This window comes from Lepidochelys kempii, chromosome 23 (genome assembly GCF_965140265.1).
Source record: "Lepidochelys kempii isolate rLepKem1 chromosome 23, rLepKem1.hap2, whole genome shotgun sequence".
Lineage (NCBI taxonomy): Eukaryota > Metazoa > Chordata > Testudines > Cheloniidae > Lepidochelys > Lepidochelys kempii.
This window is the reverse complement of record NC_133278.1, coordinates 2,393,664-2,410,866: the sequence shown is the minus strand read 5'-3', so window position 1 is coordinate 2,410,866 and position 17,203 is coordinate 2,393,664. Positions and strand designations below refer to the sequence as shown.

The 17,203-nt window shown below is 58.2% G+C and overlaps 1 protein-coding gene across 3 annotated transcripts in view; it reads right to left on the bottom strand.

Moving 5' to 3' along the window:
- Nucleotides 1-17,203, bottom strand: part of SLC8A2 (solute carrier family 8 member A2) — a 73,218-nt gene that overhangs the window by 43,409 nt on the left and 12,606 nt on the right. For all 3 annotated transcript variants that reach the window (XM_073321701.1, XM_073321702.1, XM_073321704.1), the window contains one exon: nt 6,305-8,138. In XM_073321701.1, the coding sequence (XP_073177802.1) occupies nt 6,305-8,138 (1,834 nt within the window). The remainder of the gene's footprint in view (nt 1-6,304; nt 8,139-17,203) is intronic.

The following is a 17,203-nucleotide window of genomic DNA, read 5'->3' as shown; positions in this document are numbered from 1 at the left end:
CTCCCAGACCTCCTCCCTTGCACCCTAGCAACCTGCTGATAGACAGGGAGATGGGATGCTGCAGTGTTCTGAGCCGGGCTCTCAGGATGAGCACGCTGGCCCGTGGGCAGAGCTGGGGCTGGGAGCTCCAGGCTGGGGGACAGCGGCTGATCTGCGCCAACACCTCTGGTGGGCAGAGCCTTTCCTGAGCTCGACCGGAGCATCTCAGCTCTGCCTGCAGCTTGCAGGAGAGTCCGGTCTCCCGGCCTCTCTGCTGAGACGCTGCCAATCAGCGCCCACGCTGGAGACCCCCAAACTCAGTTCGCGCGGACGGCCCAATGGCTGTCAGACGGCAACAGCTGTCCCATGTTCGCACCCCGCGGCTGGCCGGAGAAAGGCAGGAACTGAGCGTCCAGGTCTCTTGTCTGCACTTCCTCCTTTTGAAACAGCAGGTTCAGACAAAGCGCTGAGCCCCGTGTGATCTCCAGGCCCCAACAGCTCCTCCACTGCACAGGGAGAGATACTCCATCACAGCAAGGACAGCCGGCCTCGGGCAGGGGCAGAGTGTGAACAAGGCCCAGCAGGAGGAGAGCAAGCAAAGGAAAACCTTGGGGACACTTTGTGACAGTTAGATCTGCGAGAATCGGCTTCCCCAGTGCTAGGAACTGGGCCACGGGCAGGTGGCCTGTTTGGGTTTCCTGTGAGCTGCCTCTGTCTGAGCCTGCAGCACGGTGGGGACCCCAGTCAGAGGCACTGAGGCAGAGACGGGGCCTGATCTGCAAAGCTCAGAGCCAGACCCCAACTTCTTCCCCTTCTCCCCTGAGACAGGAGCCACCCCTAGCCCTAGGCTGAGAGCTGGGTGCCCCTTGCCCCCCACTTGCCTTTGAGAGACAACAAGGGCTTGCCCCAGAGACAGACTCCTCTGGCTCTTGGCCCTGTCAGGCGCCATCACAGGGTGAGAGATCAGCCGATCAGAGTCGGAAAGCGTCAGTTTCTGGCCCTGAACTCAGCTGATCCCGGTTGGGAGCGCAGCTGCTGGGCCGCAGATAAATCCTCACCCCCCTGCTGCGGTGTCGCACTGAACGGCAGGTGCCAGCAGGTGAGCAGGGCACAGGCGCTGAAGAAATGCAGCTGGCGGGGTTAGATTTGTGCCATCGTTGCTTCTCGGCGAGCTGGCGCAAACAGCACGAGACCTTTGCTCTTTGCCTTTCTCCTTCGCCCTCGCGCCAGCCCGGACGCAGGGGTCTGCCCGAGCACCGCTGGGGACCGCCTCCGTTCCAGGACCGGCGCAACTAGTTGGACTAAGAATCTACCCAGCCTCTGTACGGCTGATTTCTCCTCCAGCGGGAAACTGTCCTGTAAGGCTACCTGTGATCTGCTACCTTCCTGCTCCAGGCCAGGAGGCAACTGCTCCTTGGGAGGAAACACGCTTATAGATGGCACCAGATCTCACGCCCCCCGCTCCCCTTGGAGCCTGGTGATGCAGCTGGATTGGGAGGAGCAGCCCCCTCCTTCTGTTTGGAGAAGCACAACCTCGGCACCCCTCCAGAGCCTCCCACCTTCCCTGCCCACGCAGCTCAGGGCTCGCCAGCTCCCGAGTATATTAACAACTCGTTAATTTCCCTGGCTTGTCAGCAGGGCCAGATGAGGCAGGGCTGATGAGCCGGACAATCAACCTGGGAAATCAATAGCAATTTCTTGGTACTCGCTGAGGCTGTACAGACTAGCTGATTGAGCCAGAATCTTCCAGACGGTGAGGGCCCTGGAGAATGGGGGAGCTTTGTGAGCCATGGGGCAGCCTGCCTTCACACCCAGTAAACAGGGGTTCCCCAGGTTTGTAGCACCGTCCGCCGCCCACCAGCCCAGTTCCCAGAGTGACGTGGCCAGCTCGGGGCAGAGAGGATTGGTGGGTTCTGCGCAGAGCACGCTAAATGGGGTTAGGCCTGACGAAATCGCGGGCGGGGGGGGGTGACGTCCCGCGTTGGTACTGAGCGCAAGGCAGCGTTAGCGGGTGCTGTGCTGCGGGGAGCTGTGCGGATGATACACTAGGGGGGCGCTTTCCCTCCTCAGTCAGTGCTGCGGGAGCATCCGTTTTGCAGGGCAAGTTCAGTTGAGGTCATGGTTAGTAAAGATCCCGTGTTATAAGCAGCTGCCACGCCCCACCCCAGAGCTGGCTGCATCTCAGCGTTAGCCCAGTGATCCCTGCACAAATAGCTGGCATGCCCCACCCCACCAGTGGCTGAGTGATCCCCTAACTAGCCACCACCCCGTAAGACTTAGTTCTTCCGCAGGAAATGCTGCGTAAGGAGCGCAGGGTTCAGACCCACATCAATGAGAAGCCCCTCCGAGGGCTGACATTTCCAGCCCAGCAGGCAAGGTGGCGTTTGCAAAGGGGAAGCCACTTTGGCATCACTTCACTCCAGTGCAGGTGCAGAGATTGCCCGGTTGATCCGTGTGCACAAGCAAGGAAACCCCTGGAGAATCAGTAAGTCTTTGCTAGGGCTCGGCAACCTGTACTTGGGGAGGCTCAGAGGGCACCGAGGGAGCTGGGATCATGCGGGCACAAGACAGACAGGCAGGATACAGGGCAGCACACGGGCTGGGCTCTGGCTAGGGTGGCCTCATGGTGCTCTGGGGTTCACCGGGCCCTGGCTCTGCAAAGTGGGGACAAAACGCGCCATCACCTCACCGCCTGGGGAAACTGAGGCACTGGGCAAGGACGCGCCTTGTCCCAAGCAAGTCTGTGACGCAGCCTGGAAGAGAACTCTGTCTCTAAGTCCCATGCCTTAATCAGAAGCCCCTTCCTCCTGCGGTCTTTTCCATCTCATTTCTGTCATTCGCCCACACAAACGAGGCCTTCTCTTTGTTGGCAGCCATGGCAGAGAGAGGGCAAAGAGTGAGACCAACATTGACGCAGATCTTAGACAAGAGTCTCCCCGGGCAGAGAGGAGGCCCCACAGAGCAGCTGGCCCTACTGCTAGCTACGTGGATCTGTGGGGACATCTGAGGCTCTAGATCTGACCTGACAGCAGCTTGGGCACTAAATACCTGTCGATCCAGCCGGGCAGTGCAACATAGCATTTTAAGGATGCCCGATCTCCGCTTTTGGTGACATTCCCCCCCTGCCCCTGTTTGTGGGTGGTTTGGAACAGCGCTCATGCATCCTGACAGGCCACAGATCACAGTCGAGCCTGGGGAAGGGAAATCAGCCCTGGAATCAATAGAGTCCGAACGAAAACACCAGCAGCGAGCGTCCCCTAGCATGGTCAGTGCTGCCCGGGAATCCGATTTCCATTCGCGCCGCCCTAGAATCCCACTCGAATGCCAGCTGACTCGGGATCACCACCCTTTCCAAACTCTCTGATAGATAAAGGTTTTGCCCAGGCTACACTCCTGGTGCTAGATCCAAAGTAAGAGAACGTTGCCTTTAAAACTAGCCACTCCCAACCTCACCTAAAGCGTTTCTGAAGTCGCTCTATAATGAAAAAGAAATGTTTCATTCAAAACGAGAGCAAGAACGCGGCAGGAAGGGTATTAATTATGCCGTTAAAAATTCATTGAAAAAGGAGTTCCTCAAGTCGGCGCTATGCACACAGAAGCGATCATTTAGCGTTGGTTTTTCTAGGCAGCCATCCAGGGTTTTGCACTGGTGGGAGCGGTGGGATGAGTGAGCAGGATGGGACACTGGCATTGGTGCATTCCAGCGTTTTTTAAACAGGAAATAGCTACTTACAAATAAAGGATTTCGGGAACGGGCATGGTGTGATTATGATTAATTATTTTTATTAGGGTAACTCCGAGGAACCCCAGTCACGGCCCAGGCCCGCTCTATGCTAGGCCACGGTGCTGTACATTTTTACTGCTGTTCGGTGTATTATAGTAGCATCTCAGAGCCCCAGTTGTGAACCAGGTGCTGCACAAACCCAGAATGGAAAGTCCCTTCCCCAAAGAGCTTCTGGTCTAAGGCCTTGTCTACACTAGACTGGGGCTGGGGGTGCAGGTATACCGGCACGGTTGCCAATTTTGCCTGGACATATTCCTGGAGGTTTCATCACGTTACATGATCTTTAATTAAAGATTCATCTTTAGTTCCTGGAGGGTTGGCAACCCTATATCCCGCCCGAGCCTTTCATGTGGGGACAGAGCTTCTATTGGCAAAAGTGTGCTTTCTTTGGCACCGTTTAGTACAGTTCCCTGAACAAAATCCGCAACCCTGGCAGAAGGACTTTTGGCTGCTGTAACTGCATCCACCCTGGGGCTTTTGCTGGTATAAACACGTTGTCAAAAACTATCACCCTCCTAAATCGACATTCTCCTCCTGGCAGGAGATTTGGGCACAGACCAAGCCCGAGGAGCAGAGAAGAGGCGACAGCTGGAGACAGGCAGGCAGATGTAGGAGCACTGGGAGACAATGATTTCGTCTCAGATTTATATTCTAATGTGGGAAATCCACAAATTAGCCTAATTTCTATTCCAGTAGCACCTAGAGCCCTCAACTGAGATCAGGACCCTGTAGTCCTGGGCGCTGCACAGACCCTCACAGAGCAAGATTGGGGTCCCCCCACTGGGCCGGGCATTGAAGAGACCCCCCCGAACTGAGATCAGGGTCCCTCACTGGGCCGATCACTGCACAGACCCCCCCAGCTGAGATCAGGGTTCCCGACTGGGCCGGGCACTGCACAGACCACCACCCCCCTCCACGACGGAGATTGGGGTCTCCCACTGGGCCAATCGCTGCACAGACCTCCCCCCCCGACTGAGATCGGGGTCCCCCACTGAGCCAGGCACTGCACAGATACAAGCGAGAGCACTGGGCCCAGAGAGCTCACAGTCTGCACAGACAGAGGAAGGCTGGTTCTCCCCGCGTTACAAGCCAGAGCCAGGGAGTGATTTGCTTGAGCTCCCAGAGTAAGTCTGGGGCAGTGCCAGGGCTCAGTCCCGGGCCAGGCCCCCCCACCACAGGAGCAGGCTGGTTACACCCAGTGTGAACAGTAGAGATCTGGGGGCGCGCTGCATGACAAGCTCTCACGGAGCCGGCCAAAAAACCCTAATAATACAGTCGAAGCTCAGAGGAGAACTGGGTGTTTCCCCGTGTCAGCCAGCAAAGGCAGACCCCAGCCCACCGTATCTAGGTTCTCCTGCCTTTGCTCTCTGAGCTCTGGCCCTGAGCGGCTGCTAAGCGGCTCCTTTTAGAGTCACGTATTTCACGGCCCTAGCACGAGCCCTGGGAATCTCCTCCCCCACCCCCTTTTCCTGCTGCAAACCCAGGAACTCTTCGGGGAACGAGGGTTTCTTTAGGGCACAGGGAGCTGAGGGCTCCCAGCCATTTGCACAATGTGGCACTCAGCACAGAGATCGCTATACGCACGACTCCCTAGATCGTCACACCTGCTGCATACCAGGAACTTGAGTGGGGCTTGAACCCAGATATAGCCCTTCTCCAAAATCCCAGCCCCCTGCGCTAATGGCGAATCCCCCACAGCTTTGGCAGTACAGGGCATAGGACAAACAAGTGAGGAGTTCTCATTTCCCCCAGCAGAGAGCAATAATACCAGCCAGGGCAGTGCAATGCTTTTTCTTCTCTTATCAAAGAGGACCTGGGAGCAGGAAATTGACACTGATGCCAGGGGACGAGTATTTACAGCTGATGTCTCCCCCTGCCCGACCCCACTCCCCAAAAGTCACCAGAGAGCCATAAGGAAGAGGTGGCCTTTAAAGAGCTAGAATACGAAGGGCCCGATTCTCCCTAGCTCTGCGCCTCCTTCAGGCCCAGCAGAAAGCGCTGCCAGATCTGAATTTACACCCACCTGCCACCGTCTGTAGCAGACCCACGTCCTCAATAGCTCGGACACAGTGAAGCAACTCGATCCGCACTGAACCACGGGCTACAAGCAATCGAGCCCACCGCCTTGTCTGCACTGAAGATTTGCCCCAATTCCAGCCACTGGTGGGAAACCCCACATCTGGCACAGATCTTGGCTTTCCACAGTGGCTGGCCACTGAGGGGTGGCATCTCAGTATGGCCAGCCCCCATGCCTTCAAAACTCATTAGATTAAATATATATATATATAGGCTGGGGTTTTTTCCCCACCTTCTGCATTTGGGGCCAGTAGGGGGTTGCATTTTCCAATATTTCTCCCCAACCATGAGGGCTAGAAACTTGCTTTTTTTAACTTTTTCACAATAATGAAAGCCAACATTCTCAGCTAATCCCAGGACTCCAGGAGCTGAGGCTTGACGCGCTCCTGCATGCAGGCACACCCTCACCAGGCTGCAATGCTGGGTGCATCTCCAAGGCGGACCAGGCCGACGGTTCGTACTTACACCGTCTCGTCGTCCTTGAATTCCAGCTCCCCGCAGGCGTCCTCGTAGTCGATCCCCGCTCCACGAGCCGTCCCCTCCACCGTCCGGTAGGGGACGATCACCGTCCCCCGCGCCCCAGAGCTCCGCACCACTTTCACCTCCATGGTGCCCTGGCACTCGCTGACACGCAGGAGCTTGTCCTGGAAGGTGAAGATGCCAGCATGGTCGTCGTCCAGGATGGTGACGGTCGCAATCAGCGGGGCCACCAGCCGTCCCTTGGGGTGGTCGGCCGAGTCGGACTCAAACATGCCCTCGGCGTCCCCCACCCGCAGGTTGAGCAGGCGGACGAAGAAGTGCTCGTCTTCCTCGAAGATGTCATCGTCGATGATGCCAATTTTCAGCTCCTTCTGCGTCTCGCCCGGCTTGAAGATCAGCGTCCCCTCGCTATATTCATAGTCGGAGCCTGCCTTGGCCGAGCCATCCTCCGTCTTGTAGTCCACGTAGAAGGTGTGGTTGCCCTCCCCGCCCTGCTGGCAGGCCACGGTCAGCGTGACTGAGCCGCAGTTCTCCAGGCAGTGGTACAGGCAGGGCTCAAAGAAGATCTTGCTATAGTTCTCCTCCTCCGCCTCCGACGGCACCTCCAGGAGGTTGGATGACTTCTTGGAGAACTCCGAGACGTGTTTCTTCAGGATGTTCCCAGCCCCGGTCATCATGCGGGTGGCTTGGATGCGGTAGAAAGCTCGGCTCTTCTGCTGGTGCAGCAGGGCATAGTAGTTGGCCATCTCCACCAGCTGCTCCAGCTCTTTGTCCGGGTGCTTCTGCTTGAGGTCCTTGAGGATCTGGATCACCTCCTTGCGGCTCTCGTCCAGCTCCTTCTCCTCTTGGGTGGAGGAGGCCAGGGCTGGGGACGCGGAGGCTGTCCCGTCCATGAAGATGTTCTCCCGGTGGTCGTTGGCCAGGAAGCTGCCATCCATCTCGATGTCCTTGGGGAACTCCCCTTCGGTGCCGATGATGATGCCACTCCGAGGATCGGCGCGGTACCTCTTGTAGACATACTTGTAGAAGAAGAGCCGCTTGTCAGCGATCCAGGCGAAGACCACGCAGACCGGGAAGAAGACGAGTGTCAGCAGAGCTTCCCAGACCTGCACCACGCCCGGGGAGATGACTGCCAGGATCAGATAGAGCCAGATGTAGGCGAAGATGCTCCAGGAGGCCGTGACGAAGAAGACCCGCAGGTGCTTGATCTTGCGGCTCTCCCCGGCGGGGATGACGTAAACGCAGATGGCGATCACCACGAACATGTTGAAGGCGGCGCTCCCCACAATGGTGCCGGGGCCCAGCTCCCCAGCTTGGAAGTTGTGTCCGCACACCTCTATGACGGAGAGCATGATCTCGGGTGCGGACGAGCCCAGTGCCATCAGGGTCAGGTTGGAGACCGTCTCGTTCCAGATCCGCACCGTGCCAATGCTGGTCTCGCCGTTGGCCTTGGTGACGGTGATTTCCTTCTCTTTGGAGGTGATGACTTCGATGGAGGCCATGAAGCGGTCGGCGATGATGGAGACCCCCAGGAACATGTACATCATGGCCACGAAGTAGACAATGGCCCTAGCAGCTTTGTCGCCGAAGGAGGGGTCGTCCGGCTGCCAGACGGGCAGCAGCACCCCCGGCTGGCACGTGTTGGACCCTTGGCAGCTCACGTTGCTTTCCGGCACTGTCTCCAAGGCTCCCGCTTGGTGGAAGTTCTCAGCCAGGAGGACGGAGGCCAGCAGAGCCTTGGAGAGGAATTTGGGCAGGGGCTGCCATGCCAGCGCCATGATCTTGGACGTTTCGGTGCGGCTGCCAGACCCGGCAGGATCTAGAGGAGAGAACGAGAGAGATTTGTGATAGCACTCCAGGCTCACACCTCCTTGGGGCTCGGAGCATCCCAAAGCACTCTGCCCTCCCAGAGCTGGGATAGAACCCAGCCCTGGCTCCCAGCCCTTCCCCCCAATCACTAGCCCCCACTCCCCTTCCATTGCTGGGACAGATTGCGCCAGGCTCCTACACTAACCAACCGGCTCCCGCCCCCCCTCCCTTCAGCGCCGTGCTCTGCTCGCTGCGACTCTCAGACCAGCTGCGAGTCGCTGGTACGCGACAGATGGATCCCCCCAAACACAACCTACGAGCTTGGCTCTGCGTTGCAGCCCTCCGGGCGATGCGTCGCTGTTTTTATGCCTTCTTCCTGTTCTGAACGCTTCTACGGAGCTCGCTGCCCGAGGCTCGGGCAGGTGCAGGAAACCCGAGCGATTTGCTTGGGTTCTAGGGGAAGTGGATTTCAGGGCATTGCAGGGGCCGCCCTGGCAGGTCGGACCGAACAGGGCCAACGGTCGCTTCTCCTGACCCTTTATTGGGGCAAGATCCCCCGGAATCATCCCTCCGCTATCCCAGCCCTGGGCTCCTCCTTCCCCCAGGGCCCCTCAGTCCTGGCCCGCAGCTCCCTGCTATCCCAGGCCTGGGCTCTTCCTTCCCCCAGGGCCCCTCTGTCCTGGCCCGCAGCCCCCTGCTATCCCAGCCCTGCCATGCACTCCCCTGACAGTGCCCTTCAGTGCTTCAGCCACCTTCCCAGAGGACAGGCCCAGCCACGCCTGCACCTCCGAGACACCAGCAGACTCCCGCTCAGCAGAAACTGCTTCTCTCGCCCGGCCGCCTGCCACTTTCTGCCCCCCGCGGCCGTGCCCAGTGGGCACCGGGGCAGCAGGGCTGAAGGAGGAGCTGCAGCAGAAGGTCTAACCCAGCTGGGCAGGGTTCAAATCCAGCAGCTGGAGGCGGGCAGCTGATTCAGTTATGGTAGCTCAATAGTGGGCTGGGGCCGCAGTAATTGGCTACATCTGTGAAGTGGGCAGGCTGGGAAGGAGGGAAGGGATAACGGTGGCACTGGCCCCTGGTCCCAGCAGGTCCCGGAGGCAGAATGGGGAGCGGGGTGGGTAAGGCACTCCAGCTCCAAGCTGTAGGATTCGGGTGAGCTAAGTGGAGGCAAAGCTAGCCCCGGAGCAGGTAGGAGACACTTGGTTGCTTGACTGGAGTTACCCCCTCAGTTGCTTGCACCAGGAGTAAAACCCAGCCCCAGTGCCCTCTACTGGAGGGCATCAGGACCGTACCTCTGTGTCTCATGAGCCCTCCACTGCTAACAGTTAGTGAGGATTTTCCTTTAGCTCTAATGGCAGGTGGCTTGGGCTTTTGGGTCTGGAGGGGCTGGGTTTTCCCCCCACTGCGTGCACCAGAGCGCCCCAGGGCTATGGATTTGTTATCGGCCGCACACCGGGGGGTCTTGCTGCCCAAAGGGTGAGCCTTGGAGATGGCCACATGTCTGCAGGGGGCGGGGTGGGCTCAGATTTATCCCAAGCGACTAGTGATGGGGGGACACCTCAGAGACCCAGCACATGCGCTGAACATCGGGGCTCTCTTTAAGGTGTCTTCCTTCAGGCCGCCCAAAATCCCTGCCCACTTGTGAACAGCTTAGCTATGGGCCCTGGATCCTTCCCACCGAGCGAGCCCTGGGCTGGGTCCCACAGGGGAAATCCTGGGGACCGACTCCCCTCTCACTCTGGCTGGTGTAGCTATCGGCCCCCAGCCCCTGATTTACCGCAGGGCGAGCGAGAGGGAACGAGCTCCGTTCACTGCCCTGGAGAGACTCTCAGTCCCTGGCTCCCGCTGGATCCCAGCCCGGCTACCATGCCCCACCCTGCGCGCCCGCGAGAGCTCTGGGCAACGCTGACTCTGTCCCCGGGGGCATCTCCGCCCGGCCCCATTCACGCAGCTACCCGCCACCCGGAGCCACCTTCAGAGCAGTTTTCCGTTCATTAGCCCCGGCGGGAGGGACGCGGCCCCTGACCGGCACCACAGGATCGTGGCCGCTCCAGAAATGAACCACTGTGAAACAAGCACGGCTCTGCAGCTGCGTTCTCCCGGGAACAGACCGGGCCCGACCCTTTCCTCAACAGGACAGAGCATCAGACGGAGACTGCGACCGGCCCCACCATCTGTAAGCACTTCAGCCCCAAGGCACCGCGCGCTTAATGCCTGAGCTAAAGGGGTACGCCTCTTAGCCAACGGCAGCCGCAGTAGTAGGCTGTTATCCTCTCCATGGCCCATCGAGGAGGAAAAGCCAGACGCACACACGGTTTTGTACACACACACACACACAGAGTGTGCCCGCACACACGAGCACTCTGCACACACGGTTTTGTACACGTCCCCCCACCATGCTATAGACAGATGCAGTTTTGTGTACACACACACACACACAGAGCATGCGCGTACACACACCGTTTTGTGTACACACACGCACGCACAGAGCATGCGCGTACACACACCATTTTGTGTACACACACACACACAGAGCACGCACGTACACACACCGTTTTGTGTACACACACACACACACAGCATGCGCGTACACACACCGTTTTGTGTACACACACACACACACAGAGCATGCGCGTACACACACCGTTTTGTGTACACACACACACAGAGCATGCGCGTACACACACCGTTTTGTGTACACACACACACACACAGAGCACGCGCGTACACACACCGTTTTGTGTACACACACACACACGCACAGAGCACGCACGTACACACACCGTTTTGTGTACACACACACACACAGAGCACGCACGTACACACACCGTTTTGTGTACACACACACACACACAGAGCATGCGCGTACACGCACCGTTTTGTGTACACACACACACACAGAGCACGCGCGTACACACACCGTTTTGTGTACACACACACACACGCACAGAGCACGCACGTACACACACCGTTTTGTGTACACACACACACACAGAGCACGCACGTACACACACCGTTTTGTGTACACACACACACACACAGAGCACGCGCGTACACACACCGTTTTGTGTACACACACACACACACAGAGCATGCGCGTACACACACCGTTTTGTGTACACACACACACACGCACAGAGCACGCGCGTACACACACCGTTTTGTGTACACACACACACACACAGAGCATGCGCGTACACGCACCGTTTTGTGTACACACACACACACAGAGCACGCGCGTACACACACCGTTTTGTGTACACACACACACACACGCACAGAGCACGCACGTACACACACCGTTTTGTGTACACACACACACACAGAGCACGCACGTACACACACCGTTTTGTGTACACACACACACACACAGAGCATGCGCGTACACACACCGTTTTGTGTACACACACACAGAGTATGCGCGTACACGCACCGTTTTGTGTACACACACACACACAGAGCACGCGCGTACACACACCGTTTTGTGTACACACACACACACGCACAGAGCACGCGCGTACACACACCGTTTTGTGTACACACACACACACGCACAGAGCACGCGCGTACACACACCGTTTTGTGTACACACACACGCACAGAGCACGCGCGTACACACACCGTTTTGTGTACACACACACGCACAGAGCACGCGCGTACACACACCGTTTTGTGTACGCACACGCACGCACAGAGCACGCGCGTACACACACCGTTTTGTGTACGCACACGCACGCACAGAGCACGCGCGTACACGCACCGTTTTGTGTACGCACACGCACGCACAGAGCACGCGCGTACACGCACCGTTTTGTGTACGCACATGCACGCACAGAGCACGCGCGTACACGCACCGTTTTGTGTACACACACGCACACACAGAGCACGCACAGTGCGAGCACACACACGCACGCTCCCGCACGGTTTTGTACACACAATGCCCCCCCCACACACACACACACGGCGCCACACCGTTTCGCGTACACAGGCACCAGGCATGCCACATACACACACAGGGCGTGCACACGCACACAGCCGCACGCACACACGGTTTCGTCCGCATGGCTCGCAGCCCACGCTTTCCTTTGGCCGCCCGCTCGGGAACAGTGGCATTAGCCAGGCGAAGGGGGTACTAGCCCTGCAGCCAGAGGCGGGCCAGCCCTCCCTGGATTGGGTCGTCCCAGAGAACAGCAGGGGGAACTCAGAGAAGCCGCTTCCTCCCAGGGCGAGACACTAATTAGGTTTAGCAAAATGATGTAAAATCATGCCAGTGGGAGACACTGGTTTTTAACTGCCGTTCTTAATAAGAGATCATGTGGGTCTCCGGCTGCTGCCAGCCACATGCATACATCCATGGCGGAGAGGGGGAGGTAGAGGGACAGGAGATCCCCAAGCTACAGGGGCCCCCCAGTCTTCCCCCTCTCCCGCACCCACAGCAGGATGCACTTGGAGCAGGAGGCAGGAGAACCAGGGATCCCAGGGCTGGCGGGCAGCAGGGGAGTGGGAAGGAGAGAGGGAGTGTTTTCAAGCTGCCACGGACTGGCGAACGGGGCCCATCAGCCCCATGAGAGCCCCACGACTTTGCAGCGGTGAGCAGAGTTTGCCGGCTCCCTTGCCTGCCAGGCACCCTGAGATCCACCAAAAGGACCCTGCCAGCGACCGGCCGCCCTGGCATTGTTGGGGTCTCCTGCCAGCCTAGCACTAGTGGCTGAGCCGGGGAGGGCAGCGCATCCTAGTGATCACAACGAGCTGCCGGCGACACGTCTGTGGCTGCGGATTCCCGGCCCCTCGAAGCTGACAGAGCCGATTCTTTCAGCCGGAAGGACCTCATTAAATCCAGAGGCCTCATTAGCACAGGTGAGATGAGAAATCCCGGGCGACTGTAATAAGGGGGGGGAAGTGAGCGGAGCTGGGGGGTACCCGGTGGCCAGACTGCTGACCAATCTGCAGCTCTCGCTGGTCGCAGGCCCCCGGAATTACTAGGAGCCAAGCCTGCCACATGCCAGCTGAGCCCGGGGGCCGCACCACGGTCGCCGTGCGTGGCTGGTACAGAGACAGTGGCACCAATCCAGATGCCCGGGGTACAGGGCATTGTCCCGGCGCAAATCCTAACTTTGCCTAATCCCCGAAACCCCTGCCTCAGTGGGCATCCCTGGCCATGCTGCTCTGCCGGAACTGTGTTGTCCAGGAGCAGGAATGGGGCAGTGAGCCAGGGCTGGCACGAAGCCTGGGTTGGCAGTGGCCTGCTACAGACCCACCAGGATCTGCGCTTCCTAGCAACAGGTCACCTAGGGACCAGTCCTGCCCGGCCCCATGCGTGCGGTGAGCCCAGTGGTAAGCCGCCTCCTGGAGGTATTCTCAGAGCAGGGGTTGTAAGAATCGAAAACAGGCTTAGTGGTTAGCATGGGGTGGAGGGATTGGAGAGTCGGGACTCCTGGGTTCTATTCCTGGCACTGGGAGGGGAGTGGGATCTAGTGGTTAGAGGGGGTCAGCAGAGGTTAAGACTCCTAGATTGTATTCCCAGCTCCACCAGCGATTGCTGTGAGACCCTGGGCAAGCCACCAACCCCCTCCATGCCTCAGTTTCCCCATCTGTAAATCAGGGGTTAATGATCCTCTCCTCCTCTGGCCACACACTTTGAGGGCCCCGGGTGACATGAGCTAATTATGACAATGAATCTACAGGCCCAGCCACACTCCAATGCTCCCCTCCACCCTGAGCAGCTTGAGTAGCCGCATGGAGCAACTTCACTGAGCTGTGTGAGCACCAGCCAGCTCGGCACCAAGAACGAGGGGAAGGGCCCAACACAGGGGAGTCAGGGCGGTGTCTTTACACTACCTCTGCCAGATGCCCCCAAGCAGGTCTTGGCCCACACCGGGCCTCCCAGCCCCCTGGCCCCGGAACCGGCCCAGCCCTGCACTGCTCTGGAAGGGGTTTGTTGTAAATAAGCACAGCGGTTAGAGGCAGGGGTCTAACCATGGGTTCCGTCTGGGAGGAGGGCAAGGCTGGGAGTCAGGATTCCTGGGTTCTATTCCCTGGTCTGCCACTACACCACTGTGTGCACAAATCAAGTCATTGCTCCATACCTCAGCGTCCCCGCCCGTCTCACCCCCACACCTTTCAGGCACTGTGGGGAACATTAAAATCATCTGGTCACTTGGGCAGCCTTCATCCTTCCCCATTGTGCTGAGGCAAACTGAGGCAGAGAAAGATGAAGAGAGGCTCCCAGGGCAGAGCTGGGCATTCTGCTCAACCAGTCTCATCGCACAGGAGCAGGGGGGCACTGGACGAAACTGAAAGGCAGCACATTTAAATCCCACCAAAGGAAATATGTATGGCACCACTGGCCTGTGGGACTCCCTGCCACCAGATCTCAGTGAGGCCAAGAGTGTAGGAGGATGCAGAACAAAGGAGCAGCCACTTATCCGGACAATGAAAATATCCACAATTATAAGCTCTGACGCCCGCGGTCTCTTTTCTCACCAGGTGTCACTCACGTGACCCTGGGTACCACAAGAAAAACAGGCCCAGCTGCCAAATGCGCAGCAATGCACGCCCATGGCTCGGGGCAGGGGAGACGGGGAGGGAGGGGAGCGTACACAGCTCCGTGGGGGGCCGGGGCCGGTGGGAGCCACAGCAATCTCGCCGGCGCAGCAGCTGCTGGGGACTGGGAAAGTCGTCTGCTGCTCTCGCTCCCGTCTCCTGCCTTCGTCGGCCAGGGGGCATTTCGAGATGCAATCTGCGCTGCACACAGAGGCATAGCAGAGACCTGCAGACAAAGGATGGTCTTTGCACGACCACAGGGGTCTGAAAGCATAAGGCGACTGCCGGCCGCCGTATGCGATTTCCTTCCGAGGGACAAACCCCCCAAAGCTCAGCGCCCCGATGTCTGGTCAATTGCAACCCCAGCTCCTGCACTCCCAGCCCCCTGATCCGCTGTCAGATGCCCTAGGGCTGGGGGGAGCTGTCCTTCCCCATGGAGCGGTGGCGACTGGACACCCTGGGTGCTGATGACACAGGATGGCTTTGCACAGGCAGGAGGGAAGGGCTCATGGTTAAATCTCCGGCCAGGGACTTGGGAGGTCTGAGTCCAATTCTAGCTCGTGCTATTGGTTCCCGTGTGACATGTGGGGGGGTGGGGGTTCCCAAAGGGACCAAAATAAATCCATTTAATTCCATTAAATCTCTTCCATTTTGGGCCCCACCTCCAAAGTCGCAACACTGACAGTGGGGGTGGGGGTTCCCAAAGGGACCAAAATAAAGGCCAGATTTTCAAGCTAAGCCATTTAAAAATCCAGCACATTATCCCACTAGGCCTCAGCGGTACACTGGGGAAAATGAGCCTTTTATGACGATTATTAATGTATTTGTATTGGGTATAGGGCCTCCTTGCGCTAGGCGCTGTACAAACACAGAACCAAAAGACAGTCTCATTGTCTATTTTGTCTAGTTAGACTGGGAGCTCTTCAGAGTAAGAACTGGCTCTCACTATCGTGGAGCGCTCGGGACGATGGGGCCCTGATCTCGGTCGGGTCTGGGCAGCACCTGGTGCAACGGGGCCCTGATCTCAATTAGGGTCTGTGCAGCGCCCAGCCCAACGGGACCCTGAGATGGGTATTCTGTACAGCACCTGGTGCAATAGGACCCTGATCTTGATTGGGACGATAGGGCTCCTTCTCTGGGAGACGGGCTCAGTTTTCAGAAGTCTGGACAACACTGGGCTATGAGCAGCTTTTACATGGAAAAGAAACTTAAATCTCTTCCGTACAGTGGGCAAAGTGCCTCTGTTTCAGGTCTCCAGCCTTGTATATTTCAAAGAGTAAGTACCTAAAAGCCTTCCAGTGAAGTGATGTATTATTTACATGATGTGGTTTATTGCTTCATTTAAGGACATAAGAGATGCCAGGCTGGGTCAGACCAATGCTCCATCTAGCCCAGTATCCTCTCTCTGACAGTGGCCAGCGCAGAGCTTCCGGAGGAGTGAACTAAACAGGGAAGCAGGAGTGATCCACATAAGAACAGCCATACTGGGTCAGACCAAAGATGCATCTAGCCTAGTATCCTGTCTTCCGACAGCGGAAAAAGCCAGGTGCCCCAGAGATCAGGGCCCGTCATGCCAAGTGCTGCCCAGACCCTGACCGAGATCAAGGACCCATCAGGTCGGGCGCTGCCCAGACTCTGACCGAGATCAAGGACCCATCAGGCCGGGCGCTGCCCAGACCCTGACCGAGATCAAGGACCCATCAGGCCGGGCGTTGCCCAGACTCTGACCGAGATCAAGGACCCATCAGGCCGGGCGCTGCCCAGACTCTGACCGAGATCAAGGACCCATCAGGCCGGGCGCTGCCCAGACCCTGACCGAGATCAAGGACCCATCAGGCCGGGCGCTGCCCAGACCCTGACCGAGATCAGGGTCCATTGTGGCAGGCGCTGCCCAGACCCCAACCGAGATCAGGGCCCATCAGGCCAGGTGCTGCACAGACCCTGACCGAGATCAGGGCCCATCAGGCCAGTGCCGCACAGACACATAGTAAAAGAGAATCCCTGTCCTAAAGAGCTCACACTCTAATTAGACAAAGGGAGGGTGGGGAAACTGAGGCACAGAGCAGGGAAGCGATTTGCCCATGCTCAGTGGCAGAGTCAGGAACAGATGCCAGGTTTTCCAGTAGACCACATGACCCCCTCCCAGCCAGCGGGAGCCGTAGAACCAAAATATCTCAAGTCGGACACTGACAAACTTTAGCCAACTTTAGAGTTCACCCAAGAGGCGCGTGCTCCGAATTGGAGACAAGGTGCTTTTGCTAAGCAAACGCAGGCTCTTAATTTCCTCCCATCTGAATATCCCTGCGACTCCCCGCCAGGTTGTCCCCGGCAACAGCTGCTGTGCGGCAATTAGCGGGGACCGAGGCGCTGATAATCCCGAGGAAAAGGAAATTGAGTTGCACCAGGCAACAGGCACCGCACCCGGCAGCGGGCACAGCCGGACGGGTGGGCAATAGCGCTCCTGCCAGCACATCTGGGACCACGCCGCCCACGCCCACCCGCCGCAGAATCCACTGCCTTGGTGCCATGCTG